Source organism: Hydra viridissima, unplaced genomic scaffold (assembly GCF_058129835.1).
Source record: "Hydra viridissima isolate aposymbiotic clone 2 unplaced genomic scaffold, HvirCarnegie_v1 scaffold_16, whole genome shotgun sequence".
Lineage (NCBI taxonomy): Eukaryota > Metazoa > Cnidaria > Hydrozoa > Anthoathecata > Hydridae > Hydra > Hydra viridissima.
Window position 1 is genome coordinate 5,426,442 of NW_028324315.1, and position 26,622 is coordinate 5,453,063.

The following is a 26,622-nucleotide window of genomic DNA, read 5'->3' on the forward strand; positions in this document are numbered from 1 at the left end:
CTGAAAAAACGAAAAGAGGAAGACCAACTATGCTATTTTCGGAGATGTCTGGCAGATCCAAACGCCGAGTTATCGCTAATATTGTATCTAATAACAAACCCGAAACTGAAATGTACCTAAGAATTGCTGCAACCGTCGCTGCACAATATTATAAGGAAATGTTCCTTTCTTAATTCTAAAATTGTGTTTTTGTTCTTTTTTTTTCAAAGTAATTTGTCAACAGCTTGAGGAATGGTTTGCTATTGGTAAGTAGATTTCATTATTACATTTCAAATTACCTAAGTACATTTTTTAATTGAACTTTACATAAAAAACAACTTAAAGACCTTCATGAGGTTGATTTTGTAGGAGATTATTATAAAAGTGGCAAGTATTTTGTAGGAGATTATTATAAATGTGGCAAGTATTTTGGCGCACTTTGTATACAAATTTTCGTATTTCTGGTGTTTTTTTAAAAGTTTGTACTAATTTTTCCTTAGTCTAAATTTTAAAATAGCTCATGAATCAGAAGCTTTTCTAGTATAATTTTTAAAGCCTATGATGGCATACTTAATGCTTAATAACCAGAAAACTTGCTAATTTTTTAAATTCCCTCTGATGGTAGAAAAGTAACAATCCTTTGAATTATTAATTTTTTGAATTTTGTAAGTTATTAGCATTAAGTTAGGCAAGATCTGAGAGTTATCAGGAATAGTATGATGTGATTAGCGTCGGCGTTATCGTACGGGGAAAAAAATGCGTAAAACTGCGTTAAATTAATGTAAAAATGCGTAAATCTGAGTAAAATACGTAAAAGTGTGTAAATACCGCAGTAATTTTTCAAAAAAATGCGTAATGCGCAAATTTATCCCAAAAGTTTACCACTTTTATCACCAAAATAAAAGAATTTTTTAAATTGTTATTTGTATTTCTAATACTAAATTTGAGTTTGGTCTTCACTTTCAGTGCCTTCATTACCGTCTTATTGAACAAGAGGTCCTTGACTCTTTTGAGTGTCTAGCCGTAGCTGTTGTTTCTCCTTAGGTTCAGGAGCAGTTTGGGTTTCTGATATTTGACTTGCAGAAGCTTTTTCAGGTGCACCTCTGTTTTTAGTTTTTGACTTTGCATTTGAGTCTTCAATTTTCTCTGTTTTTGAGTTTTCTCTTGTTGTGTTTGACGTGAGGTAACTCAGATGTTTCATCTTCATAAGTTTTCTTTCATTTTTTGAGGTAAAAAGGAACAACCGAGTAATTCTGACTAACAAAAGCTAACATGCTAGTGTTCTCTTGGTTTACATTATGTTTAAAATCTGTAAATGTCTTACCTCCTACTGAAAACATTCTTGCTGATGAAGCAGAAATCAAAGGTATAGCCAATAAACTTCTAGCCACACCAGCTGCTAAAGTTTACTCATTTTCATTTTGCTTTTATCATTCCAAAGCATCCACATCCACTTCAGATAAAACTATTGTGTGACATTTTTATATTTAAGCATCAAGGGTGGCTTTAATTTTGATTGGCTTGTCTTGAAGTCCCAGGGCGCTGCGCTTTTAAAAACTTAAGGTCAACTGGAACCACAGCTTCATCGAGGTATGATGTTTCTAGCAAAGAATGATCATCATCCAATATTTAGAACTGGTTTGTAGTTGGGTTATTGCAATCTTCAATGTCATTTACGGTTCTTTTGCAAGCTAAGTGGAAATTTAATATCTCTTTGAACTTTGTGCGTGACTTATTGACTTAAGCGTCATAAAGTTGGAGTATAAATTTAGTTTATATAATAATATTTGTAGAGCATAAATAAATAATAAATATATATATATATATATATATATATATATATATATATATATATATATATATATATATATATATATATATATATATATATATATATATATATATATATGCTCTACAAATATTATTATATAAACTAAATTTATACTCACTACAAAGAACTAAATGAAGTGCATTTGTTTTAAAAGCTTGTTTTCCTTTTTGCCCTGTCAAATTGAAGCTGCGAGCAAGAAGGCTGTTTAGCAGCATGGGCATTGACCTCATTATAAAATTCCTTAGATTTTCTCCACCAATATCAGCAATATGTTTAGCCTAAAAAAAGTTTGATGCAAGTTATCGTGCAGAGGTATAAAAAAATAAAAACATAAAAATTTGTTAAAAACTGCAATTAAATGTATCCTCTTGGGCAGAAATTACCAGTGGTGTGCCACAAGGGTCAGTAATTAGACCACTCTTGTTTGTACTATTTATAAACGATTTGCCTGAAACTCTAAAAAATCTAATAAAGCTATATGCTGATGACACCAAAGTTATAAATGAAATGCTTTCCATTGCATCAACTCTTTCTTTGCAATCAGATCTCGATTCAGCTTTTAAGTGGACTCAAGACTGGCTAGTGAAATTTAATATTCAAAATGTACGGTCATGCACTTTGGCCGAAAAAACAAAAAATCACCCTTTTATATCAATGAACAAAAGTTAAACATAACAGAATCTAAAAGTGATCTTAGAGTAATCTTCTCAAGCAATCTGAAATGGAAAAATCATGTAATAAAATGCGTAGGCAAAGCCAACCAAATGTTGGGTCGAATTAGAAAATGCTTTGTTTGCTTAGATATTAGACTGCAAAGAATACTTTATGTTTCTTTTGTGCAATCACTGTTAAAGTTTGCAGTGCAACTTTGATCACCTTTTCGAAAGGGAGAAAACACTTAAAAAAATCAACTATGAGTATCATCTAAAAGCTCTCGACTTGACTACCTTGACAAAAAGGAGATAACGAGGAGATATGATTCAACTTTATAAATTCTTCAACTGTTTTAACGATTTGGAAACAATAAAAAAAATATTAGTATTCAAAAAAACTCAAACAAGAGATCACAGCTTTATGTCAAAAAAATCACTAAGCAAGCATGTCTTGAAAAGTTTTTATTTAATAGATCGGCCAATTTATAGAATAGCTTCCCAAGAGAATTGGTAAAAGCACAATCAGTTAACAGTTTTAAAGCAGGTCTTGATTGCTGGATGAGCAGCAATTAAGCTAATCGGCTGTCATAGTGTGTTGATACAACACTCACTGGCTCACACCAGTTACAGCATTTACTAAAACTAATACTAATACTAATTATTAAAATAAACTGTATTTAAATAAAAAATTATTAATTTTCACAACTATTTTCATTACTCCTGGATTTTCCAGCTTCTGTGTTAAAATTTCTATTTCTTCCATTGACTTAGCTGGCAGTGAAATACCTCCTTGAAGATCTGGAGAGATATGATCATTCAAATCATGTTTGCGACGGATGGATTGAATTTGTGCTGTATGCATTGCCTGAGTCTTTTTCATATCTTCCTGATTAGTAATTACAGTTGCTAATAAAATAGCAATCATCTGTAGACTTACAGACTCACCTAAATAGAAAAAGTCTGTATTAAACATAAAAACATGTAAAAAGCAAATTTCAGATTTAAGACTATTATCGAATTATTAAAAACTAGATCATATACTTTTTTTTTTGTTTAATTTTACATAATCATTGTTTTACATATATATTTATATACACTTACTTCTGGCGATTATAGTAAGCAAAATGTGATAAAAAATGTTACATTTCTTTCAGTGTGCTTTAATAGAAAAAGAAAAGGGAAAAAGAAATAAAATTTAAATAAATTGTACCCTGCCCTAACCCAATCTCTTCTCCCTAATCAGTCGATGTATGTAGTGAAGCCCTCGCCTATTCCTAAATCAGTGTGATGTCATAGCGCTAACCAAAGTACGCAGTACAACTTATATATATATATATATATATATATATATATATATATATATATATATATATATATATATATATATATATATATACATATATATATAATATATGCATATAAATTTATTTTTAATTATATAACTTACATAGTTTTGAATAATTATAAAAAATTATTATTTAAATTCAAATATGGAGTCGTTTATTTAAGTTAACAATTATATTATATAAATTGCCGAATACCTGCTAATAACTTATTATTATTTGTTGGACAGGTGGTAATTTGTTGAAAAGATGATGATTTGTTTTGAACAGGGGCAGAGTCCATCAATATGTTTTTCGATTGGAAATATTTTGATGCTGAATTGTTACATCTACAAGAAAAAATTTTGAGCTCAATACCAAACCAATGGTATAACTTTAAACAAGTTAACAATAAATAAAAACATAAATATTTATATGTACCAAATATATTATAACTGGTTTAACACTGGCATATGTACTGGTAATAAACTGAAAATAACAGATTTTATAACTGGATATTTTTTATTTTTAAAAATTATTTTCTGTTCATTATTAGCAAATATTCCAGTGTTATAACAGTTTTTTGCAGATTTTTGAAAACCAGATTTTGAATACTGTTTGTAGTAGACTTGCTTGTTTTTGCATTATAAACTCTTATACTTAAAGAACTTGAGAAAAAAAAAAAAAAGAATATCTGGCATATCTGGCAAAAATATATGCTACACCTCATTATGTTGAATACAGTCATTTATTAGATAATTGTATCACTACTTCTCTATTTTGAAGTCTAGTCTTGCTGCTGGTAAACCATCAGAATCAAAATTGCTCAACTCAATATCACTTCCATAACTGTAACAGAAGTGTAATAACGTTGAAGTATAATGTGGTTAATATATAAACGTGATTTGGTATTGGTTAGTAGTAAATAAATAGTAAATGAAAAAAAAAAAAGAAATATAACATATACTACAAAAGACATATTTAACGCAAGAATAAGTAAAACCTCTTACATAACCAGTAGACTAAAATAAAATCTCAAAAAAAGTTATTACTTAGTGATAAAAACAGGATGTTACTTACAGATTCAGTAAATTCTGAGGCTCTTTCTGAATGAAAGGCGGAGCAGGTTTGTCTACTTGAGTAACACATATTGCATCGTTTATTCTTTTTTTGTGCCAAGTTTTCTTTTTGCTTTATAAAATCAACAAAATATTAGAATAGCTAACGCTGCCATTTTTATGCCTTATTAAGAATAGAGTAACAATAATAGATAGAAAATAAGTACATAAACCAATTCTTTATAAAATTAGAAAACACCTTGGAAAAATCTGATCATAATCTTCTTCTTCATTTTCAGAGGAACTAATCATTTTACATCTAAACAGTTTTATAAATTATAAATATATACATGCAAACATGGATATTTAAAAATTTATTAAATTATTAAATTACATAATTAAAGTTACCTTCTAACACGCTTTAATGCATTTTCTTTTTACATATCAAGATTGGAGGTGTCCTCTGCTCTTTTCGCTTTTGAACGTGCTTCAGTAAGACTGTCTATAAATAAAGTAAAAAGGAATACATAAAAAACGTTATTGTTTTAAACAGAGGTATTTTTTGCACTGAAACATAAATAGAATATAATTATAAAAGAATAACATTAACTTTACCTGCAATTCCAAGTATTCTAGCAGTAAATAAAGGCCAATGCACACCTGGATCCATTAAATTATTTTAGCCCTTGCAATACCTGTCGGATTTAAATTTTTTCCATTTGGCCAATAGACTTTAACAGATATTTTATTTTTGATACTGGATGAAGTGAATTGATTTCAACTCCACTTATCCAAGTTAGCGGTACATAATCTGTTGTATTAGTTTCATTGAATCGAACTATTGCATACATATTTACACTGTAATTTTGATACAAATACTGTATCACAAAAATAAAATTTATATATGTATATATATATATATATATATATATATATATATATATATATATATATATATATATATATATATATATATATATATATATATATATATTAGGGTGATACAAAAATGACCAAAAAAATTTTTTTTTTACTTTTTGTTATTCCTAAGGTCTAAATGTGTTCATTTATGAAAGAAAACATTGTACCAAAAAAATCAGCCAAATCGGTTAATATTTAAAGGTCACGCTGGGGCAATCTTTATACCCCTCTAAAATTGGAATTTTCAAAAGTTCAGTAAAATATTGACCTTCGTTTTCTGTGCACATTTCGGTTATTTACCGTTCGATTTTAATAAAATAAAAACGAAAATAAAGCTCTTATTACGCATAATAATTTTTGTTAAACAACATTTCCTTTTTAAATGCATATTAAAGCGGCAAAATAAATTGCAAACTAAGCCAAATTTCATTATATTTTATTATATTGGTTTATTATATGGTTTAGTTCAGTTCGAGACTTTATCGAGAGTGTTGTGATTCCTGAAATAAAATTAAAATAGTTTATCTATTTTGCTTGACTAATAATAATAATTACAGTATTTTAAGAAAGTGATATAATTGCGAGTTTCAACGAAACTAATTTTGTTTGGAAATATAGGTGACAACAAAATATATTTTCATTCATACACTGTATTAAAGAAAATTTAAAATGGCTGCAGTCGCAAAGCCAACACGCAGTTCTACAGCAATATGGTTAATTGGTCAACCAATATCAATGCTTTCCCATCTTAAGCTTCTAACGATTTTGGAAGTACTAAAATGTTTTTTCTTCCACCATGAGGTGAAAGGATTGAGTATACATGAAAGTTCGGTAACAGTTATCAAATCAACTTGTGAAATTTGGGAAAAAGCTAAAATTCCTACAATTCGAAAGGATAATGCAGTTACATAGCTTGAAAAATTTCATAAAGAATATACGGATCTGTTAAAAGACAGAAATAAGAAATCACCTGTTGCTAGAAGCAAAGTAACAGAATTTCAAAAGAGAATTATGAAACTTTTTGATATTGCGCCAACTAATGTTTTTGATTTAACAAAAATTGCTGAAGATCGCGATTTCCTCGTAGATCAACGAGATGATAGAAACATGGTCTTGGGTTCCATTGATAAAGATGATGCAGAGAAAGAAGAAAATAAAGTTTGCAGGGAGATAAGTTTGGATAAACGTTTGCAAAAAGAAGCGTTAAGGAAACAACGCTCTGAAGAAGTAATTGTTCTTGAGAATTCAACTTCGCCTTCAAGTTCTGCTAGTAGCGATCATGATGGTATTGTAGTTTTGAAAGGAAAAGATGATGTTGCAGAAAGCTGCGGTCTGATAAGGAAGCGTTCTATAAAAAAAGTTATTACCCCTGAAGTTGTCGCTTCCTTAGATAGAGGAAAAGTAAGCAATCGTGTGGCAATGCGAACTATAGCAGCTACAATGCAAAGTTTAGGAACTCCCATTGAAGAGTTCTCTATATCTGTTACTACTTTTCATAGGGCAAGAACTGATTATCGTGAAACTCATTACAATGAAACGAAAGAAAATTTCAAACCGGATGTACCTCTCGTAGTATATTGGGATGGAAAAATGATGGCAGACATCGATGGAAGTGGAAATGTTGAGCGTTTGTCAGTTTTAGTAACAGGGCGTGGTGTTGAAAAACTTCTGGGAGTGCCAAAACTTAGTAATTAAAAAGAAGAAGCCATTGCTACTGCAGTTGTAGCCTCCCTCCATGAATGGGACGCTTCGAATCTTATTAATAATCTCTGTGGCATGTCGTTTGATACCACAGCTAGCAATACAGGATCTGAGAAAGGTGCTTGTAATTTACTTGAAGAAAAATTAGGAAAAGAATTATTGAATTTAGCTTGTCGTCATCACATTACTGAAATTGTTGCAGGATTTGTGTTTAAAATTTATTTTCCAACAACGTCCGGACCAGATGTTGCTATTTTCAAACAATTTAAACAAGCCTGGAAGAATATCAAGGAAGATGATTTTAGCGCAACAGTGCAAGATGAAGAAGCTGAAAGATATCTTTCAAACGTCTCGATTGAAAAAAATTCATCTATAATTAATTTCTTAAAAAAATGTTTGCAAGACTCACAACCACGAGATGATTATAAAGAACTTCTTGAATTATGTCTAATATATTTAGGAGAGCAACCTCCTAGTGGAATAAGATTTAAAGCACCTGGAGCCTTCCATCATGCTCGGTGGATGGCAAAACTTATTTATTTAATTAAAATTATTTAGAGATCAGTTTAAAATGGTGCAACATGAACTAAACGCAATAAGAGATATTAGCATGTTTGCTGCGTTAATATATGTTCGACAGTGGTTTACTGCACCACTCAGTGCCTCGGCCCTATTTAATGATTTACATTTTCTAAAAGATATTGAGGAATATCGTGAAATGAATGAAAATATAGCGACCGCTGCAACCAAGGCAATGAAGCGGCATCTAAGGTATTTAAGTGAAGAACTTATATCTTTGGCCTTTTTTAGTGATGATGTAGAGATTGAAGTTAAAAGAAAAATGATAACTGCCCTTCAGCGTCAATGCGTAGACAATTATAGGCCATCAAAGAAATTAGCAGATATTACAAATGTAATGAGTAAATCCCTTGAGGACTTTGTAACGTGTAAATCATTTTCATTTTTTAATTTCTTAAATATTGACATTTCCTTTCTTGAAGAAGATCCTTTAAACTGGAAAAACAATAAGTCGTATGCCGACTCTAAAGAAGTAGAGAAGTCTCTTAAAGTTGTTAATAATTGCGCCGAAAGAGGGGTGAAGTTAGTACAAGACTTTAATGCTGTCTTAACAAAAGATGAAGAGCAGCAAAAGTATGTGCTAAATTTAGTTGCAGAAAACAGGGCTGTCTTACCAGATGCAAAAAAATCAACATTGAGTGCTAAACAAACCAGGCGAAAATGAGCAGCTGTTGTTGTTTAATGTTGTTTAATAAAAGTTATTATGTGTAATAAGAGCTTTATTTTCGTTTTCATTTTATTAAAATCGAACGGTAAATAACCGAAATGTGTACAGAAAACGAAGGTCAATATTTTACTGAACTTTTGAAAATTCCAATTTTAGAGGGATATAAAGATCACCCCAGCGCGACCTCTAAATATTAACCGATTTGGCTGATTATTTTGGTACAATGTTTTCTTTCATAAATGAACACATTTAGACCTTAGGAATAACAAAAAGTAAAAAAAAGTTTTTTTGGATCACCCTAATATATATATATATATATATATATATATATATATATATATATATATATATCCAGCCTTTGATATTCAGGTCGGCATTTGGCAGTGCTGACTCAAAAGCCGACCTATCTTTGTTTTATGACCGCATACAACAGCGGATCTGAATCCCTTAAAGTGTCTGCATGCAAAAATAAATATACGTAAAAAATATATAATATTAGTTCAATAATATTACATTATAATGATGTATAAAAAAATATTTAATATTAGTTCGTAATTAATTTATTGTAATTCATAGATTTTAAGCAAATTTATTATTAGCAAATTCACAAATTTGCTATATACTTACATAAAGTTTAGTTGCTACATTCTTAAAACTTTTTTTATCATAATAAATATTGTCAATAAGATTTTGTAATCAAATAACCATTACCCCTTTTACAACAATAAGAAAAAAATCCAAATAAATTTTTTGTTATAGATTCCTTCTTATATGCAGCTGTATGCTTTAAGGTAACCCTTCACCACTGTGAATAGCCTCTTATTATGTTTTATCTGAGTTGAGTATTATTTTCATTACACAAAATAAGTACTTATTCAATATGAATATGAGTATATTATGTTTCTCATAATCAATTTGTAATAAATCATAATTACAAAGTATCAATTAACATAATAATTGTAAAATTAATTGATTGCAAAACTAATAATGAAAAATTTACAACTTTAAAAAGTAGATATTTTATAATACATTATACAAAATAGTAAAGTAATTTTTTGCAACAAGTTATTTGATATACTAGGAAAAATGTATTTGTGGAATAACTATAAAGCCGCTTTTAAATAGTAGTTTAAATTACTTAACATTTAGTTCTTTTATAAAAAACGTTGTTGTATTAAATGACACATTATCCACATAATACAGTGGTTTTCATAAATTTAGACGCACTCATATTTGAGAATTTAGATTTTTAGTTTTTATAAAACAATAAAACAATAATGAAAAAAGATTTCGGTTTAGTTTTTTTTCTATTTATTAGATAAATACATACAGAATACAAAATTTTAAAAAAATTTACAAAAAAAATACAAAAACTAAGTAATACTTAGGTACAACTACATGGTATTACAAAAATAAGACAAAAAAAATTGTTCATAAATTTAGACGCACGATACATTAGGAGGCGTAATTTATGAGCCAATCACTATTTTGTGTATCCGCCTTTTGCTTTAATGCAACTAAGAAGTCTTCTAGGCATAGACTCAACAAGATTTTTGCACATCGCTTCTGGGACCCTATACCAGGTCTCCTTAAAGATGTCCTTCAGCTTCCCAATGTGGAAATTTGAACCTTTGCCAATTCACGGTCAATCCAAGCCCAAATGTTTTGAATTGGGTTCAAATCAGCTGAGTATGGAGGCCACGGTGTTATCTTGATACTATTATCGTTGAACCACTTCTTTGTATAGTATGCAGTATGTGCAGTAGCGCCACCTTGTTGAAGTTTCTATGCTTTATTATTGAGCGTAAGCAGGTCAATTGGTGGATTTTTTTGATATTATGAAGTTGATTCTTCCGGTGTATGTTTGGCACATACCAACACCTTTGTACTTGAAGCATGACCAGATTCCTATCGAGCCTCCTCCACTTTGTACAGTCGGTCTAATGTACCTGGCGTAATAATTTTCGTGAGCTATTCTTTTGACTGTTATGTTAGATTTGCGATTGATCAGCTCAAAGTTACTCTCATTACTCCACGTAATGTTTTTCCATTGTTCTATTGTCCAAAAACTTCTTTCACGACACCCTTTTAGTCTCCTTTGTTTATTATATGGACGCAAGAGCGGTTTCTTCAAAGCAGAGTAGACTCCAATCTTGTATTTGATAAGTATTCGAAGGACTGTGCTTTTAGAAATAGATGTATTTTGCGTTGTATTAATTCTATGTTCAATTCTTTGTAATTCTTGGATTAGCTCTGACAGCTCTAAAAAGGGCACTATCGTCCTTTCGGTGGTTGACAAGGGTCTACCTGGCCTTATTTTCTCGCTGGCACCACCAGTGTGAGGAAAGTTTTGCTTCGTTGTCTGAACGTATTTCTTAGAAATTCCAATTAACCTAGGAATTTCTCTATTACTTTTGGTTCCTTCTTTGATGTGAGCAATAATTTGTTATCTTTCACCTTGAGTAATACGTCTTTTGCCCATTTTTCGCGTCTTTTTAGTGCAAAACTAACTTAACTTTTGTTTATTTATTAAATAATGATGAACTAATTCCAGGTAAGTCATTTTTATATAAGGTTTTTTGACAAAATCAATTAATTTAGGTCTATTAATGAGAAATATGGGAAAAAAACTACTAATTAACTACCAGCTAACAAGGTATAAGACTTTTTTGATTGTGCGTCTAAATTTATGAATAAAATAAAATCAAGCTTATCAATTAACTTTTTTGTGTTAATTGGTATAAAATGAGTTATAAACATCCTTTAAAAAAAAATTAAGGTACTCTATAATAGAGTTTCACTTCCTCTACTAATTTATTTATCAAACATAGCGGTAGCACTTTTATTTTTTTTTTATTTTAAGCATTTTCTTACATATATGTAAAAAAAAAATGAGTGCGTCTAAATTTATGAAAACCACTGTATATGGACAAGCTTGTTAAATCAAGAGGATCCGTAAAAAATAATTGCTTACGCTGAAACTCTTGGCAGACCACAAAAGTATTAGCCTCTGAGCAGATTACATCAGTTAATATGTTTTTGTCTAAAATAACTTTATCATTAACACCAAAGCAATTTTCAGCAGTTGCAAAAGAAGCTAGAAACTGTGGTCCAAAATATTGCTTGTATTGAATGTAGTGACGAAATGGCAATGGTTGTGGACCTAGCAAGTGTTTTTGTCAAAATTTAGACGGTATACTGGTGCACAATTTTGATTGTTGCAAATGACCTTTCAAAATTCGTCGCACAATTTGTGAGCAAGGTGATTTAGGTTGGTGAACTAACTTTTTTAGTCTTCCCAAATAGCTTTCAAAAGGAAAACAAGAAACATGTAACACGCCAAATAGTCTAGCATCATCTGGTAAGTGTATCAAGGAATGAATATTGTAAACACTGATCTTTTCCAAATAATAAGCAAAAATTATATACAAAATACTTTAATAAGTTTTCTACATAAACATAGTAGTGGTTATTACACAATGATGGAGTCATAAGAATGCGAATAGCTACAGAGACACAAAAAATTGGAATATACAGAATCAGAAAGAAAACCTTTAAAAACAACAGGGCCAGTATATAACAAAAACTGTCTTAATTCTGTAGCTTTCCATTGCTTGAACTCTAAAAGAGATCGAGGCCTTCGTGAAAACTCTCAAGGAATGTAAGCTCCTAGAATAGCAAGTTTTTCAGATATAGCATCAATTGTTGATCTTGATAACTTATGTTCAGATCTTCCATAGACTAATTGATTAATATACCTACGAACTGTTCCCAAAAATTAAATATTGGTTTAGTTAGTGGTTTTCCATTTGCATACTGTCAATTGGAAAACCACTAACTAAACCAATATTTAATTCCTCAATTGGTGATATATGTGTACCATCATGATGATTTTTATCTGTTTTGTTTTTAAAACTGATGTCAGATCTCAGAGGTGTGGCTGTATTGGGCATAACAACTTTGCCATACCATTCACCTGTTTGAAAGCAGCGTTCACAAGAATTATATGCATTATGTGGTTTAATGCACTTTACAAATGCTCTTGCAGGTGCATCACAAATAAAAGCCTCCAACTTTAACAAATAGTGCTTCCCAGTTGCTACACAAACAAAACCTATTCGTTCTAATATTTTTATTTCAGCAACAAAGTCTTTTAAATAATCCTGTAATGAGTTAGGCTTGGTTTTACCAAAATATAGTGAAGTGGAAAAGGATACCAATCTGCATCTCGAACAGAGCAAAGAATAGGCCACAAACTAGCAGTTGATTTTGGCACTCCATCTATATTTATATGCAGATGTAATTTATTAATTTCAGATTTAATAAGATACCTTTCCATTAAAAAAGAAAGCCGGTGTTTAACCCTAAAGTAGAAATATTCTCCTCCTGCAATAGTTTTTATTCTGATGTTTCTAGCATCCTTAGGCAAATTAGGATGTGATGGGCTTAATAATGAAAGCAAATCTGTACATGCATTATGTGAAATGGTAAATTTTAAAGCCCATGTTCGCAAGTGATCTTGAAGGCAATCATTATTGACATCATAATCTACAATATCATCTTCATCATGACTTACTAAGCTAGGTGTTCTATCTTGGTAATCACCAAATTCAACGCTATGACTAAAATTAATAAATTTACTATCTGCATCATATCAGCATATTTCAGTTTGTGCTGAAATATCATTGCAGCTTGTAAGCTTATTGTCAAGAGGCATAACATCCTGGAAGTTCCCCACTCAACTAAATTTCTATGCGCAGCTGCCTTGTTCATCAAGGTTTTTGTTTCAGATTTAAGATGAAGTACACAACAATTATTAAAAAAAAAAGTAGCCTTCTCAATTGCAATGGGCCTTTGACAGGTGAATAATAGAAAAAATATAGTTAATAAAAATTTATTAAAAAAATAATAACAATTACCAATAATTACTAAAAGCCTATAGTTCTTATATTGTATTAAGTTCTTATATATTTCGAGGGTTAAGAAGCAACCTTTAATCTGCCAAAAATATAACTAGTTTAAACAGTTGTATTATTTGCACTTAAAAAATATAATTGTTTTAAACAGTTATATTTTTGGCAGATTAAAGGTTGCTTCTTAACCCTCCTTAACTCCTTAAACTTTAGGAAAGGTTGCCTTTAATGCGTTTAAAGTGTTTAACATTTGAAAACAAAATTAAACCGCAAACAAATACAAATTTATTGGGTAAAAAATGCAATTGTTAGGTGATATGCTAAAAATGTAATGCATCACTTAAGGTAACAAGGTGAGTTTTCAACTTGGGGCCTATCACAATAATCATCTTTGTCAGCAACTGTTTAAATAGGTAGTTAAAAGAGCTGTGATATATATATATATATATATATATATATATATATATATATATATATATATATATATATATATATATATAACATTCTTTTAGAGCAAATGCAATCAAAAGTTAGAAAAAAAAAATTAAAACTAACATTTGGTTAAACCAAACGTTGGTTTTAAACGGTTTAATTTATAATCTGTATAAATCCTTTATAAACATCCAACATTAAATAAGACGATTATTATAAGCTTGAATAATTTCACGAATAACTTACATCATATTAATTAAAATCAATCATTTTAATCAAAAGAGCGATAAAATAAATCGCACATTGCTATCCGATTAACCATTTTTATTTAGAAAAAAACCTTTTTAAATTCCGCCTCGATATCGTTAATTATTACTCCGTTTTTATTCCTTTCCCATATGGGTCCCAGACTGTGGCCATATAAAAAGCCCTCGTGTATCCCATTTCAGATACCCGGACAACTCCCATACGATATCCATATTTGTTGGTTGACTGGGTTGATACTTCACTCTTCCATATTGTTGACGCAAGAAAGATTCTATACAAATTTTTTTGCGGCGTTAAAGTCCTCGAATTTGTTCCAATGTTTTGATGGAACGTTTAGCCATTCTTGGGGTCTATTTAATTTTAACAAATGAAAAAGCAACCATTACTTTTCGCCTATAAAAGACAATAAAAAAGGTTTTACTTCGTTGCGCCAAATAATAATCGGAGTCTTTGGTTTATATGGAGTAAATACTTTAGGTCTTGGTAAGTTTATAAGTTTCTGACCAATCATAGTCTAATCTCCATAATTCACAGAGTCGTCGAACAAGGAAAAGACTACTAGCACCACAGATAAGTATGCAAAGTGTATTTTAATGGACTTTATGGTTTCCTTTGCACTTTCAAGGTCAATTGATTTAAATTTCCTCCTTTAATAAAAGAAATTCAGGAGCAGCAAAAGTAGTTTTGGAGCAGCAGAAGTAATAGCAGATTGAAGAAAGTACTTTGCATAAAAAAGTCAAATGTACTCAGCCATCCTCTCAACCTTTCTTGCTTCTTCATGAGTAAGTTCAAAATTTCTAGATAGTTGGAATATATTTGTATAATAAATGGCTTTTGACATCCACCTTGCATGATAATCAGAACCAGCATACCGAATGCGGAAACCGCTTTTAATATGTCAACCAAAAAAAATAGAGTTTGCTCCACTAGTTCGCAATAGTCCTCACGAGGAAATGCTTTTCTCTCCAACCAGTCCATTACCAATTTCTTTACTTCAAGTGCTTGTTGAAATAAAAAACTATTTTGATCATGAGGCCAGTCCCACACTCTAAGTTCTTTAATATACTAGTTGAGGTTATAAAATTCTTCTTTGAACCTTTCAAACAACTAAACTCTTGGTGATTTGTTCGGACCACAAATAGCATAGGATGTTGCTTTTATAAAGAGCACTGGAATATGATGTCTACATTCAAGTCGGAATAGAGAACGACCAATTTGCTTTTCAATTAGAATTGTAGCTCCATTATATGCTTCACTGTTTGCAGATGTTGCATCATAGACAAGTGCAACAACAGATGCTTTTAATTGCCATTTATCAACTAGGTTCATCACTGAACAACATTGAGTTTGACCAGTCCCGTCAGCAATTTAAGGATTACCTAGCAACTTAGGTATACACAGCATACACAGCAAGTTGCTATTCCTGCATACACAGAAGTCGCTATTCCTTTTTTTCCTGTAGCTTGCTTGAAAGTTTTTCTATCCCAATAAATTTCCAAATATTCAGGTAGAATCTAAGTTTCTTCTATTAGTTTACCTTCTTCAATTCTGTTAGCTGATCTTGCTCTATAAACTGATGGTTTAGTAACTGTAGCATCATTTAAAGCTGCTTCAGCTAACGCTAAAGTTTTTCCCAATATAAGTAGCTGTTGTCTTTGACTATTACCGGATCCATCATCAACTGTACACGTTTCTTTTAATAGTTCTCTTTTTGAAATTTTCATCGTTATCGTGGATTTGCAACGATTTTTTTTTTTCTCTTTCACTGAAAAACTTTTATCTTTTTCATCTTCTTCCGTAATATCTGAAGAAAATTTGTCGCCCTCGTTGACTTCATTATTATCAGTAATGGTTAAGCATTTGAGTTCCTGTTTCTTAATATGAAGCCATTCCTTTCTTTCCTGATACTTTTTCAGCAAGTATTTTGTCAACTCCAGCCATTGAAACTTTCGTTGGTTTTTATTATTTCTATATCTACATATATTATCTGTATTTCATTCTTCAATGATCACAGCATCTGTCTAACAGAAAGAAAGGTCATTCTTTCTGAAGCGCAGGAGATTCTTTTTGACACCTGAAAATGTTGTATCAAATGTTTTACGAAAACAGATTACAAGGAAGAAAATGGTAGGATTTTTATTTACTGTGTAGACCTTTGACATATGAACAGGTTTCAGAATTCTTTGTGCTAAAAATGAAGGGTTGAGAATGCAGCAGCTAGTCGTGGTAGATTGTAATGCAACTCTATCACGATGTCTATTCGCGTGTCCCCTTTTGTACTAAACAACATTTTTATTTTAAGCGGTGAGACATGCTGTTTTTAGATTGCCCGCTTGTGTGCAATGAGCTTAACAGACCATTAAATGTTTGATTTTTTCTTAATAGAGGAACGATAAGGAAAGATCTGGACTGATAGCTGACTGAAAAACTGGCGGCCGCGCTCATTGGGTGTGACTGAGTGTGGCTCATAAAGGCAGTGCGTTCAATGTGGTGGTCTGCATGGAGAGGAGTGCGACTGCACGAGTATTTCACCGTATGAAATTTTAGATAGAAATGTTAAAAACCTTGTCCATTTTATTCTCTTTTTTTTTTTCAATGTTATATTGAATATTATGCAGACTCAAAATGGTATCAGCAGAAAAAAAATATTTCCTTGATATATTTTGCGTCTTGTATTTTAACGCTGTGACGAACTTCAACACATAACAAACGTCAAAATCATCTTTCAATTTTGAAAAAAAAATTTTTAACTGAAAGGTTTCAGCCTTGTAAATATGTTTACATGCAGTTCGCAAAACTAATTTTGATAATTTTTTTTCATTCTAATTTTTTGTTCTATTAAAATTTAAGTTAATTGAATTGTTATAACCAATAAAACACATTTTCAAAGAAAAAAATAAAAAAAGTTGTTATAACCAATAAAACACATTTTCAAAGTCAAGTGAACTATTTAGTTATCAAAATGAAAATGTTTCATTCTATTACTTTGTAAAAGTAATTCTAAAGTTGTTAAAAAACAATAGATAATAGTAAAAATCATAAAAACCATTCCAGATGTTTCGGCAAACCAAAAATTTAAACTTGGTTTTAAAAAAAGAAACTTATCTTCACCGTTGAGTTTTTTTCTGTTGTCATGCTTAGATGAAACTGTTTATTTTATGTTGACAGCACCTGCTATTAAAACTAATATTGCTCAATTCTTTCGCAAACTTAACTGGTCATTTAAGTATTTCTTTTATCGTGCATTTCAAAGTACTTGAAAAAAAATTATTTAACCATCCAACGTTTTAAGCTGAACTAGTTTGCGTTTGTTTCCTTTTTTTCATCTACAGTAGCGAAAAGGTAAACCATTTTTTTTATTAAACATGATACTGAGTTAAAAACAATAAAGGTAATAAACGTCAAAATAAACGGTGCTTTTAAGTGTCTATGTTCTTTTAACAGAAAGAAATTACTAATTTTTATCATCTTGTGAAAAGTTAAAAAATAAACAGGATTCTATAATCGTGTACAAATTTCTGAGTGACCAGTGACTTTTTTATTCTTTTTGAAAAAAGTTTCGAAGCTCTTTTGCACAAAGTAATTTTACAATAACAATTCATAATAATAATTTTATAATAATAACTTTTATAAGTATTTTTGTAATTGTGTGAAAGTTTCAAATTAATGGACAAAAGATTAAAAATCTACATCATAGAGGAAAGTTCATAATAAATACGTAGAAAAATGGATACATGGATAAAAAATAGCCAACTATATTAATAATATTATTATTTTATTTTAGATAATGATGATCAAAATATGTTCGTTGAGAACATTTTTTAACCAAAGGCTTTACTTACAGTGAATCTAGTTTGAAAAAACCAATAGATGTATAATAGTGGAGGATTTCGATCATCATGATGAATTTGATAAGAATAAGGTAAGAATAAACTTAAATGAAACTTTCACATAACGAGTGCACTAAAATATGAACTTTTCGACTTGTTAAAACACCAGAGAAGGATTCTGAAATCCGCTTCATTAAAAGTTGGAAAGTTAAAGAAAGATAAATGACAGTTTTTTTATGCTGAATTTGTTCACTTAACAATCAAATTAAAAAAACAATACCATGAAAACTTCTTTCAGCAAAGGAGACGTGGATTTAGAAAATAAGGTTTTTAGGGCCACGTCTGACTTAAGTCTTCTTCTCCTCTGGTGACCTTTTAATCAAAAATAAAATTCGGCCTAGGTTTTATAAACAAGTAAGTTGTTTTTAAAACAAAAAAAATTAAATATAGATTAATTAAGATAATCAATTATTTTCCATTTATATTCCTTGTTGGACATCACAGCTTTTACAAATTTGGAAGCTTCCGGTTTTGGTAGCATGATTTCATTAAAGTATTCTCTACACATGTCACTTAAGTGTGATATAGCTGCGGGACATTCAGGAACAAGCATTTTTCAAGCTTGAAACAATTGCTGCTGTTCAGAAATTCAATGTATTATTTACACAGTATTACTCAATATGTCATTCGATATTAAACAATACTTTATAGAATATCAACGTATCACACTGCAACACGAGTTTTTAAAGACTTCCCTTGAAAAAAATTAGCTGTCAAGTAAATAGGTATATATTTACTACAATTTATCATTATTTTTTAAAAATATTGGTATGTATTTTTAAACTGTATTGAAAAAACGGTTACACAATTTTTAATTTTAAGTTTAGTTCTAGGAATCATGAGTATTTTTAGAGTCGAATATTAATTCATTTATCAATAAGAATAACTCAACAATGCACAATGAGCCTGGCATTTTACTGTTAATTTAATCACTTATGAAAAACAATAAGTTTCAGAAGTAAAATAAGAATTTAAACCAACATTAATATGCTAAATTATTTTAATTTTATGTTGATATGCTTTAAGATAAAAAAACAAAAAACATTTACTGTTAAGTTTAGCAGAGAGAGGGGCGTTTTTAACAAAGAAATCGTCCAAGTTTTAAATTGTATTGGATCAAGCTTTTAAAAAAATCTATGCTTTTAATTGTATTTAATTGCGCCAAACCTCCACCAGTTGACCTGCTGATGGCAAAAATGTTACCCAAATTTATTGTTCTAATGGAGCCTCATCTAATTAGTAAAAATACAAATAGAATAAAATGCAAAAGAATTTATGATGATCTTGAAAATTGTTTGAAGTTAGAATTTCCTCCCCCCCCCCCATCCACCCCTTCCCTGAATTAATGGTTTTAAAACTGTTATTAAAAAGTTTCAAAATGGAGTTTAAAGCAGCGTCGATTTTAATGGAAAAACGGAATATTCAAATGTGAATTAGAGTACTTTTTCTTTTTCAAAATAAACAATTAATACCATTTTTTTCCATTTTAGACAAAGATCTTCCAGAATCTGCAAAAAAAAAAAAAAAAAGGAGGTGGGGAGGGGGTGCGAAACCAGACAAGCGCCGAATCTTCGAGTAAGTTATGCTTAAATTTTTTATTAGAAATACTTAAACATGCCAAAAAGACTTTTAATGATTATACTAAATTTTATATTTTTTAAATTCAGCTTAAGATTGAAAAAAATTGCTTTGAGAGTGGGCTCATAAAAATGTTCAATTTTTTATTAAAATTGCTGCCACAAATCCTTGGTTTGCCATTTAGTGGCTCAGTAATAAAAATTAGTTTGACCACCGGAATGAAATGCTTAAGCGAGAGGAACGGTTAAGCGAGCGGAATGAGACTAGTTTAAATAATTTTGCGTAATACCCGTAAGTTCATTATGAACTGTCGCACTTTTTCATGTCTGATTATTATCTGATAATGCTGGATCCTCAAAATTTAGATCTGAATTGGTTTGTGGCGATATCGAATAAGGATAATATACTATATAAAATTTTACTTTTTTTTTATTAGGTGGGATCGACTTTTCTAGTTAATAATGTTCCCAAACTCCGACCGTCATGATTTTTTTAAAAAGCATTATTATTTGTCAGCACAAAGAATATAAAAAAATTTAAACTTTCCATTATCTTTGGAAGTAAACTGCCTGAAACACCAAAATTCTTGGAAAAAATATGGGAAAAACGCTATTCAAAAATATTTTAAATACTTAACAAATGTTACTTTGATTTGCGAGATATTGGTAAAATATTTCTGTTTATATCTGTATTTTTAGCTTTTTTTTTCTTTTTTATGAGAAGCGACAGACGAGATAATAAATTAGTTTTGTAGTTTCGTTTTAAATAGGTCTTTTGATTCTGATTTATTTTTTAGTAGTGTTGATTGGTGATCTAAAATCATGAAAGGTATGCTTAAACGTTATAATATTCTTTAATTGTAAATAATGTTTTTTGTTTTCTCCCCTATTGGATCAAGCTTTTAAAAAAGTCCAAGCCTTTAATTGTATTTAATTGCGTAAAACCTCCACCAGTTGACCTCCTGATGACAAAAATGTTATCCAAATTTTTTGTTCTAATGAAGCCTCATCTACTTAGTAAAAATACAAATAGAATACAAAACAATTGAATTTACGGTGATTTTGAAAACTGTTTGAAGTCTACTTTATCGTCAGAGCCAAAGATTCGGTTTTCTGGTGCCTAAGCTGCATTTTAATCATTTAAAGGTGGACAATGTTTTTAACTAACGAGAAATATTAATTACATGATTTATTAAAATCATCGAAACTGGAAAAAGATGAACATATCCCAGTGGGCACACGGCGGAATAAAGACGTCTTATGTACGTTCATTTAACGTCCTCTCGATTTAAAGACAATCTGAACCTCAACAAAGCGTCTTATGAACGTCTTTTTCTTGTCCGTCTCGAAAATGTAACGAAATAAATAAATTGATCGCTATTACTTTTCACGACCTTCTTTGAACGTTTTATAAACGGCTTTTTCGCGGCTGCAAGTGCGTATAAGCATGGATTTCAAAAATGGCGATTCTTATACTTGGATCCAAGTATTTTTTTTTTAAATTTATATGCTACCTTTTTATGTTTCCTAACAGTTACCTAAATAGTAATTGTGAACTCGTCGAAGATTTTTCAATTACTATTTAGTTAACTATTTGGTAACATAAAAAGATAACATATAAAGAAACATACCACTTAAATTTTATTTACTGTAAAAAATAATAATGTAAAACCTATACACTGGTACTATATTATGGTTGTTGTTGTTATTATTAATATCAATATGATTATTATTTTAGTTTTTACTTACATGTAAAGTTTTTTATATTATTTATATTATATAACAAGCTCAAGATTAGTTACTATAACTAATTTTAATAACTAATAAAAATTTTTTTAATTTGATTTAATTTGATTTTTTAGTTAATAAAAGTATTTATTTTACAAAAGTGTCAGTCATTTTTTTAAAAAGCACAACTAATATTATGATAATGGCAGCATATGTAAAAAAATGGAAAACTACAAATAAAAAAGTGCTTGGATTACTAGATTTTAATTATGATGAAACTTTTGAGATTGAAAAACATGAAAATCTAGTCTGTGCTGAATTAAATCTCTCTGACCATTCAAATAGCAGTTGCATTCTTCGTGAATCTGATGGCGGCAGTAATAATGATTCATGTACTCTTTCAGATGCTGATGAATCATATGAATCTGATTTACCTGTCTTGAGCCACATTGATAATGATGATGATACTAAATTTGATGATTCTAATTATAGCCTTTGCCAAAAACTTACTGCTTGCTCCATTCGTAACAGATGGACTAGAGCTTCTGTCAATGAGCCTCTTAATATACTTTGTGAAGAGGGGCTTGAACTTCCAAAAGATGCCAGAACACTTTTGCAAACTCCAAGGAAAGTTAATATTATACAAAAATGTGGAGGTACATATACCTATTTAGGTATTAAAAAAAGTTTAGAAACAATATTTTTGCATCACAATTTCACTGAAAGATGCATTGCATTGTGTTTTAGCATTGATGGTTTGCCATTGTATAAGTCAAGCAGTACACAGTTGTGGCCAATTTTAGCTTCTTTTGGTGACTTTGATATATTTGTTGTTGAATTGTATTGTGGAAACAAAAAACCTGATTCAATGATTATTTAGAGGACTTTGTTGCAGAGTTAATTGAGTTGATGGAACATAGTTTATCAATCAATGGTAACCAATATGATGTAAAGGTTAAGTGTTTCTTGTGTGATGCCCCTGCCAGAGAGTTTTTGAAATGTATCATATCCCACACTGGTTATGACTCTTGTGAAAGATGTTGTATTCATGGAACACATGAAGGTCGTGTTGTTTTTAACAATGAGATTGATTATCCTCTAAGGGAAAACATAACATTAAAAATTTTTGGATATAATCACCATCAAACATCTATATCTCCTTTAGTTTTGATTAATTTAGATATGATCAACAATTTCCCTTTGGACTACATGCATCTTGTATGTTTAGGTGTTGTCCGTAGGTTATTGAATTATTGGAAAATAGGTCCTGGTGGTAAAATAGCTGCTCATCAATTTGAAGAAATTTCAAGCTGTCTCCTATCATTAAATGGACACATGCCAAGTGAATTTGTACGTCAGCCACGGAGTCTCAATGACTTAGATCGATGGAAGGCAACTGAATTTCGTCAATTTCTTTTGTATACCGGTCCAGTTGTTCTACGATGTATTTTATCTAAAGATTCATACAAACATTTCTTGGCATTAAGCATTGCAATAAGTATTATGTTACAGTCTGATGATAACTTTTGCATGCAGTATATTGGTTTAATAACACAGTTTGTTTATAATTGCAAATATATCTATGGAAATACATTTACAGTGTACAATATTCATAATCTATTACATTTGCCTGATGATTGTTTAAACTATAATAGTTCATTAAACACAATATCATGTTTTCCTTATGAAAATTTTCTTCAGCGTGTAAAGAAAGCTGTAAAAGGTTCTTCTAATCCAGTTGCACAAATTGTAAAAAGACAATTTCAATGGGAAAGTTCATTTGGGTTTCTAACAAAAAAAAACCTCTCAACCAAGATATCTAGTGGAGGAAAAGATAATTGCTTTCTTCTTAAAAAAAACAGAATTGCATTTGTTAAAGAAATCATATCAGATGATTCTTTTTTATGTGATGTAGTAAAAATTAGGCACTTGGAAGATGTGCATAATACACCAATTCAGTCTTCATATCTAAACATAGTGTTACTTCCACATCGAAGCAATGTAAAATTGAAGAGTAAGATCCTTTATAGAGCTTGTTTTATTAGGAAATGTGTATGCTTACCAGAACAACGTGGATTAGCAATATTTCCTGTTTTGCATGAAATAGAAAGAGGGTGATTTTCCTTAAATAAATCTTTACTGTGTTTTTTTTTAATTCAAGGGTGTCATTAGCAATGAATGAACTTAGCCCATTTTAAATGTTTCATTTGATTGTAAATGTCAGATAATAATATTTCTAAATTCTATGTTATGATATTTGTTTTATCATTTTCAAAGAAATAGTCTTGCTCTTTTCATTTGTTTATTTCATAAAAATATATTTTTTAGAAAACACCTTGAAAAATTTAATAAAAATGGCTTGGTGCAGAGCAGTTTGGGTGGAAGAAAATTTGGAAGAGGAAGGTGTTATACCGTCAGTCTGGGTAGATGAAGATTATACATATTGGCCGTCAGGAGGAAATGTCCTCAGAGCATACAGAGAACTGACTCCACCTGATCCATCATGGCACAAGTTTGTTAAGTTAAAAGAGAAAGTTAGAGATGGTAAATAGTATGTGTTTGTATAGTTAAATTAAAAGTTTTTTGATAGGCATCTTATGTTTGGTGTGTTAATACTTTTTAAAATTTTATTAAAAGATGAAAGAGAGTTATGCGAAAATTTTGAGTTTACCACTTCAAATGAAATTGAAAATGAGGTGCTTGAAAAAAAAGATCCCAACAAAAAAAAGACCAAGAAAAAGAAAATGTTAATACCAAGACCTGATCTAAACTGTATGTTGTTAAAAAAAATTATATGTTTGCAAAGTTATTATATATATATATATATATATATATATATATATATATATATATATATATATATATATATATATATATATATATACATGTGAAACTTGATTGTTATTTTTGTGTCAACTTTTAAAACTAATATTTTTGTTGGATTAAATTCTGTTTTAACAACATATCCTGACATAACAAACTTCAGATGCTTATCAAATATCTTTAAGTCACATGCTGTTAAAAGGCTGTTAATGACCCCAGACAGACCCTCAAAATTATCATCAAAAAAAAACAATACTAGAAAACATGAATGTTCCTTTAAAGTCTTTATTAGCTAAAATAAGTAAGTTCATATTCTATATTTGTCATAAATTATGTTATAGTTGTCATTTAATAACCATTTGTAAACATAAACATGTTTATATTTTTAACTCTTGTTTATAAACTACAAATTTATCTGTTTTGTACTGTAATTTCTTGGTATGTTTTATGCAGCTTCTTTTTTTTTTTTTCTTTTTTTCTTGACTATGAGAAGAATCATCTTTTATAATTTATCATAGCTATATTCACACAATTTGCTTTACTTTTTCAGTATCCCAAAAAGCACCCATGAGGAAGTTAAGTCCAACTGATGTTAGTTTAAAATCAGATAGTTCTCAAATAGAAAATTCAAAAAAGTTGAATAATGCAAAATTCCCTTTAGAAGCAGGAAGTATTTAAATATGTTAATTTTCAAAGTATATAGTCTTTATTATACTTTTAAAGTTTTTCATAACCACTTTTATTTAATTTTCAGAATTTCAATACAAAGTGCTCCATCTACTAACAGGCATTTGTGATGAAACGGAGGGCATTAAAAATATATTAAGAGCAGATAGTTCATCATTAGATTTATCACAGATTGACACGCTAGAAGAGTTCGAAAAATTTGACTCCTCTTTATCAGATAAAGAAGTAGAAAAGAATATAGTAAGAAGTAGTACTTTTCTAAAAAATAAATTAAAAGCCTTAAACAAGAAATGATGATTAAATCATGTATAATCATGGTTTTACCTGTTGACCTATTTTCTCGGATTTGGTAACCAGCTTTGTCATTTAATTACTAGTATGACTAGTAATTACAACATTTAAGTTATGAACAAAATGTTAATTATTTGCACTGTTCATTATTTTTAGAAGCGTCAATTATCAAATGTTGGTGGTAATTCCAGTTATGCAGCTGTGAAAGCAATTCTTGTTAAGTATGTGTTTGCTTTTTCATGTCATCTGTAACACACTCTCTCCAATTTTTTTTTTCATGTTTTCACTTCTATACCTCCTAAATCTGCTAACTCTCTACATGCTGATTACCAATTATCTGCATCTTTATGCTCTACATCCCTAAACCACCCTCCCTGACTCACCCTATCAGATACACTAACTATTCCTAATCTCTAAGATCATTGCATGTTTGATGCATATTAGTAGAACGTAATTTTAAAACTGGTGTCCATAATTTTTAAACTGCTTATGATTGGATTTGGTTTTTATTTTTATCATTTATTTATTTAGATTGATGTCAAATAAACTGATGAGTTTATTTAACTTGGCTGGTACCAAAAAAGAGAGTTTTCGAAAAACAAATTTAATGAAGATAATTATAGGTATTTTTTGTTAATATATTATATTTTTTTGTTATTATATATTTTTATATAATAATATATTTTTACATTAATATAAAATATTTTTATTATTATATAAAATTTTCTTATGCTTATAATTTCTGAAGTGCTTTATACAGATTGTTCTTTCAATTTATACTACATACGCACAAAAATCATCTGAGTTATACATTAACAGATTAAAAAGAGTTTGTTGCATAAATTCAATTTTACTAATATTATAACTCATTTCTTAGGCTGTGCCCCGAATGATTTAACAGAGAATGAAGTTCATTCGATTGTTGGAAACATTCTAAAACGTGCTCCAGATCGAAAAAATGGTGGCGGAAGAAATTGTTCTTCCGTCTTGTCTGCTAACAAGGATGATGTTAATGATTTTTGTGGAAGTGATGATTCACAGCATTCGTAGCATCAAACCATTTTTTGTAAATAGTTTTCTGTAAATAAATTTTCCTTTACTAATTTGTGTGTTGAATTCGAACTTTTCTGCTTCTATTCAAAATGAATATGGTAGTTTAATTAAGTTTGTTTAATTTATATAATTAAGAAAAAATGTTTTTAGAAAAAATAATTTAGAGTTAATATTTAAACTAAAAATTAAATTAAAAAAAAACGAATAAGACGTCTTTTCGGCGTTCCATCTATAACGTTTTTCCGTATTT

General features: G+C 29.7%; 1 protein-coding gene and 2 pseudogenes across 17 annotated transcripts; 1 reads left to right on the forward strand and 2 right to left on the reverse strand.

Annotated features, from left to right (window-relative positions):
- Positions 1 to 1,937: 1,937 nt before the first annotated feature.
- LOC149877684 (uncharacterized) lies at positions 1,938 to 5,694 on the reverse strand (annotated as a pseudogene).
- A 4,094-nt stretch (positions 5,695 to 9,788) lies between these two features.
- LOC149877685 (uncharacterized) lies at positions 9,789 to 16,047 on the reverse strand (annotated as a pseudogene).
- A 1,433-nt stretch (positions 16,048 to 17,480) lies between these two features.
- Positions 17,481 to 26,419, forward strand: LOC149877686 (uncharacterized). Of its 17 annotated transcripts, XM_090074056.1 has the most exons (12): positions 17,481 to 17,665; positions 18,108 to 18,245; positions 18,658 to 18,938; positions 19,704 to 19,788; positions 20,588 to 20,619; positions 23,847 to 24,062; positions 24,156 to 24,290; positions 24,892 to 25,011; positions 25,096 to 25,268; positions 25,476 to 25,540; positions 25,851 to 25,942; positions 26,197 to 26,419. In XM_090074056.1, exons 5-12 carry the CDS (start codon positions 20,613 to 20,615, stop codon positions 26,367 to 26,369), a joined length of 981 nt encoding a protein of 326 aa, XP_089930182.1. In that variant the 5' UTR covers positions 17,481 to 17,665; positions 18,108 to 18,245; positions 18,658 to 18,938; positions 19,704 to 19,788; positions 20,588 to 20,612; the 3' UTR covers positions 26,370 to 26,419. The 17 variants fall into 17 exon arrangements, 12 of the variants coding, with proteins under 12 accessions (XP_089930182.1, XP_089930183.1, XP_089930185.1 ...); XM_090074057.1 differs by lacking the exon at positions 19,704 to 19,788; XM_090074059.1 differs by lacking the exons at positions 17,481 to 17,665; positions 18,108 to 18,245; positions 18,658 to 18,938; positions 19,704 to 19,788; positions 20,588 to 20,619 and adding an exon at positions 20,633 to 21,276.
- Positions 26,420 to 26,622: the final 203 nt, after the last annotated feature.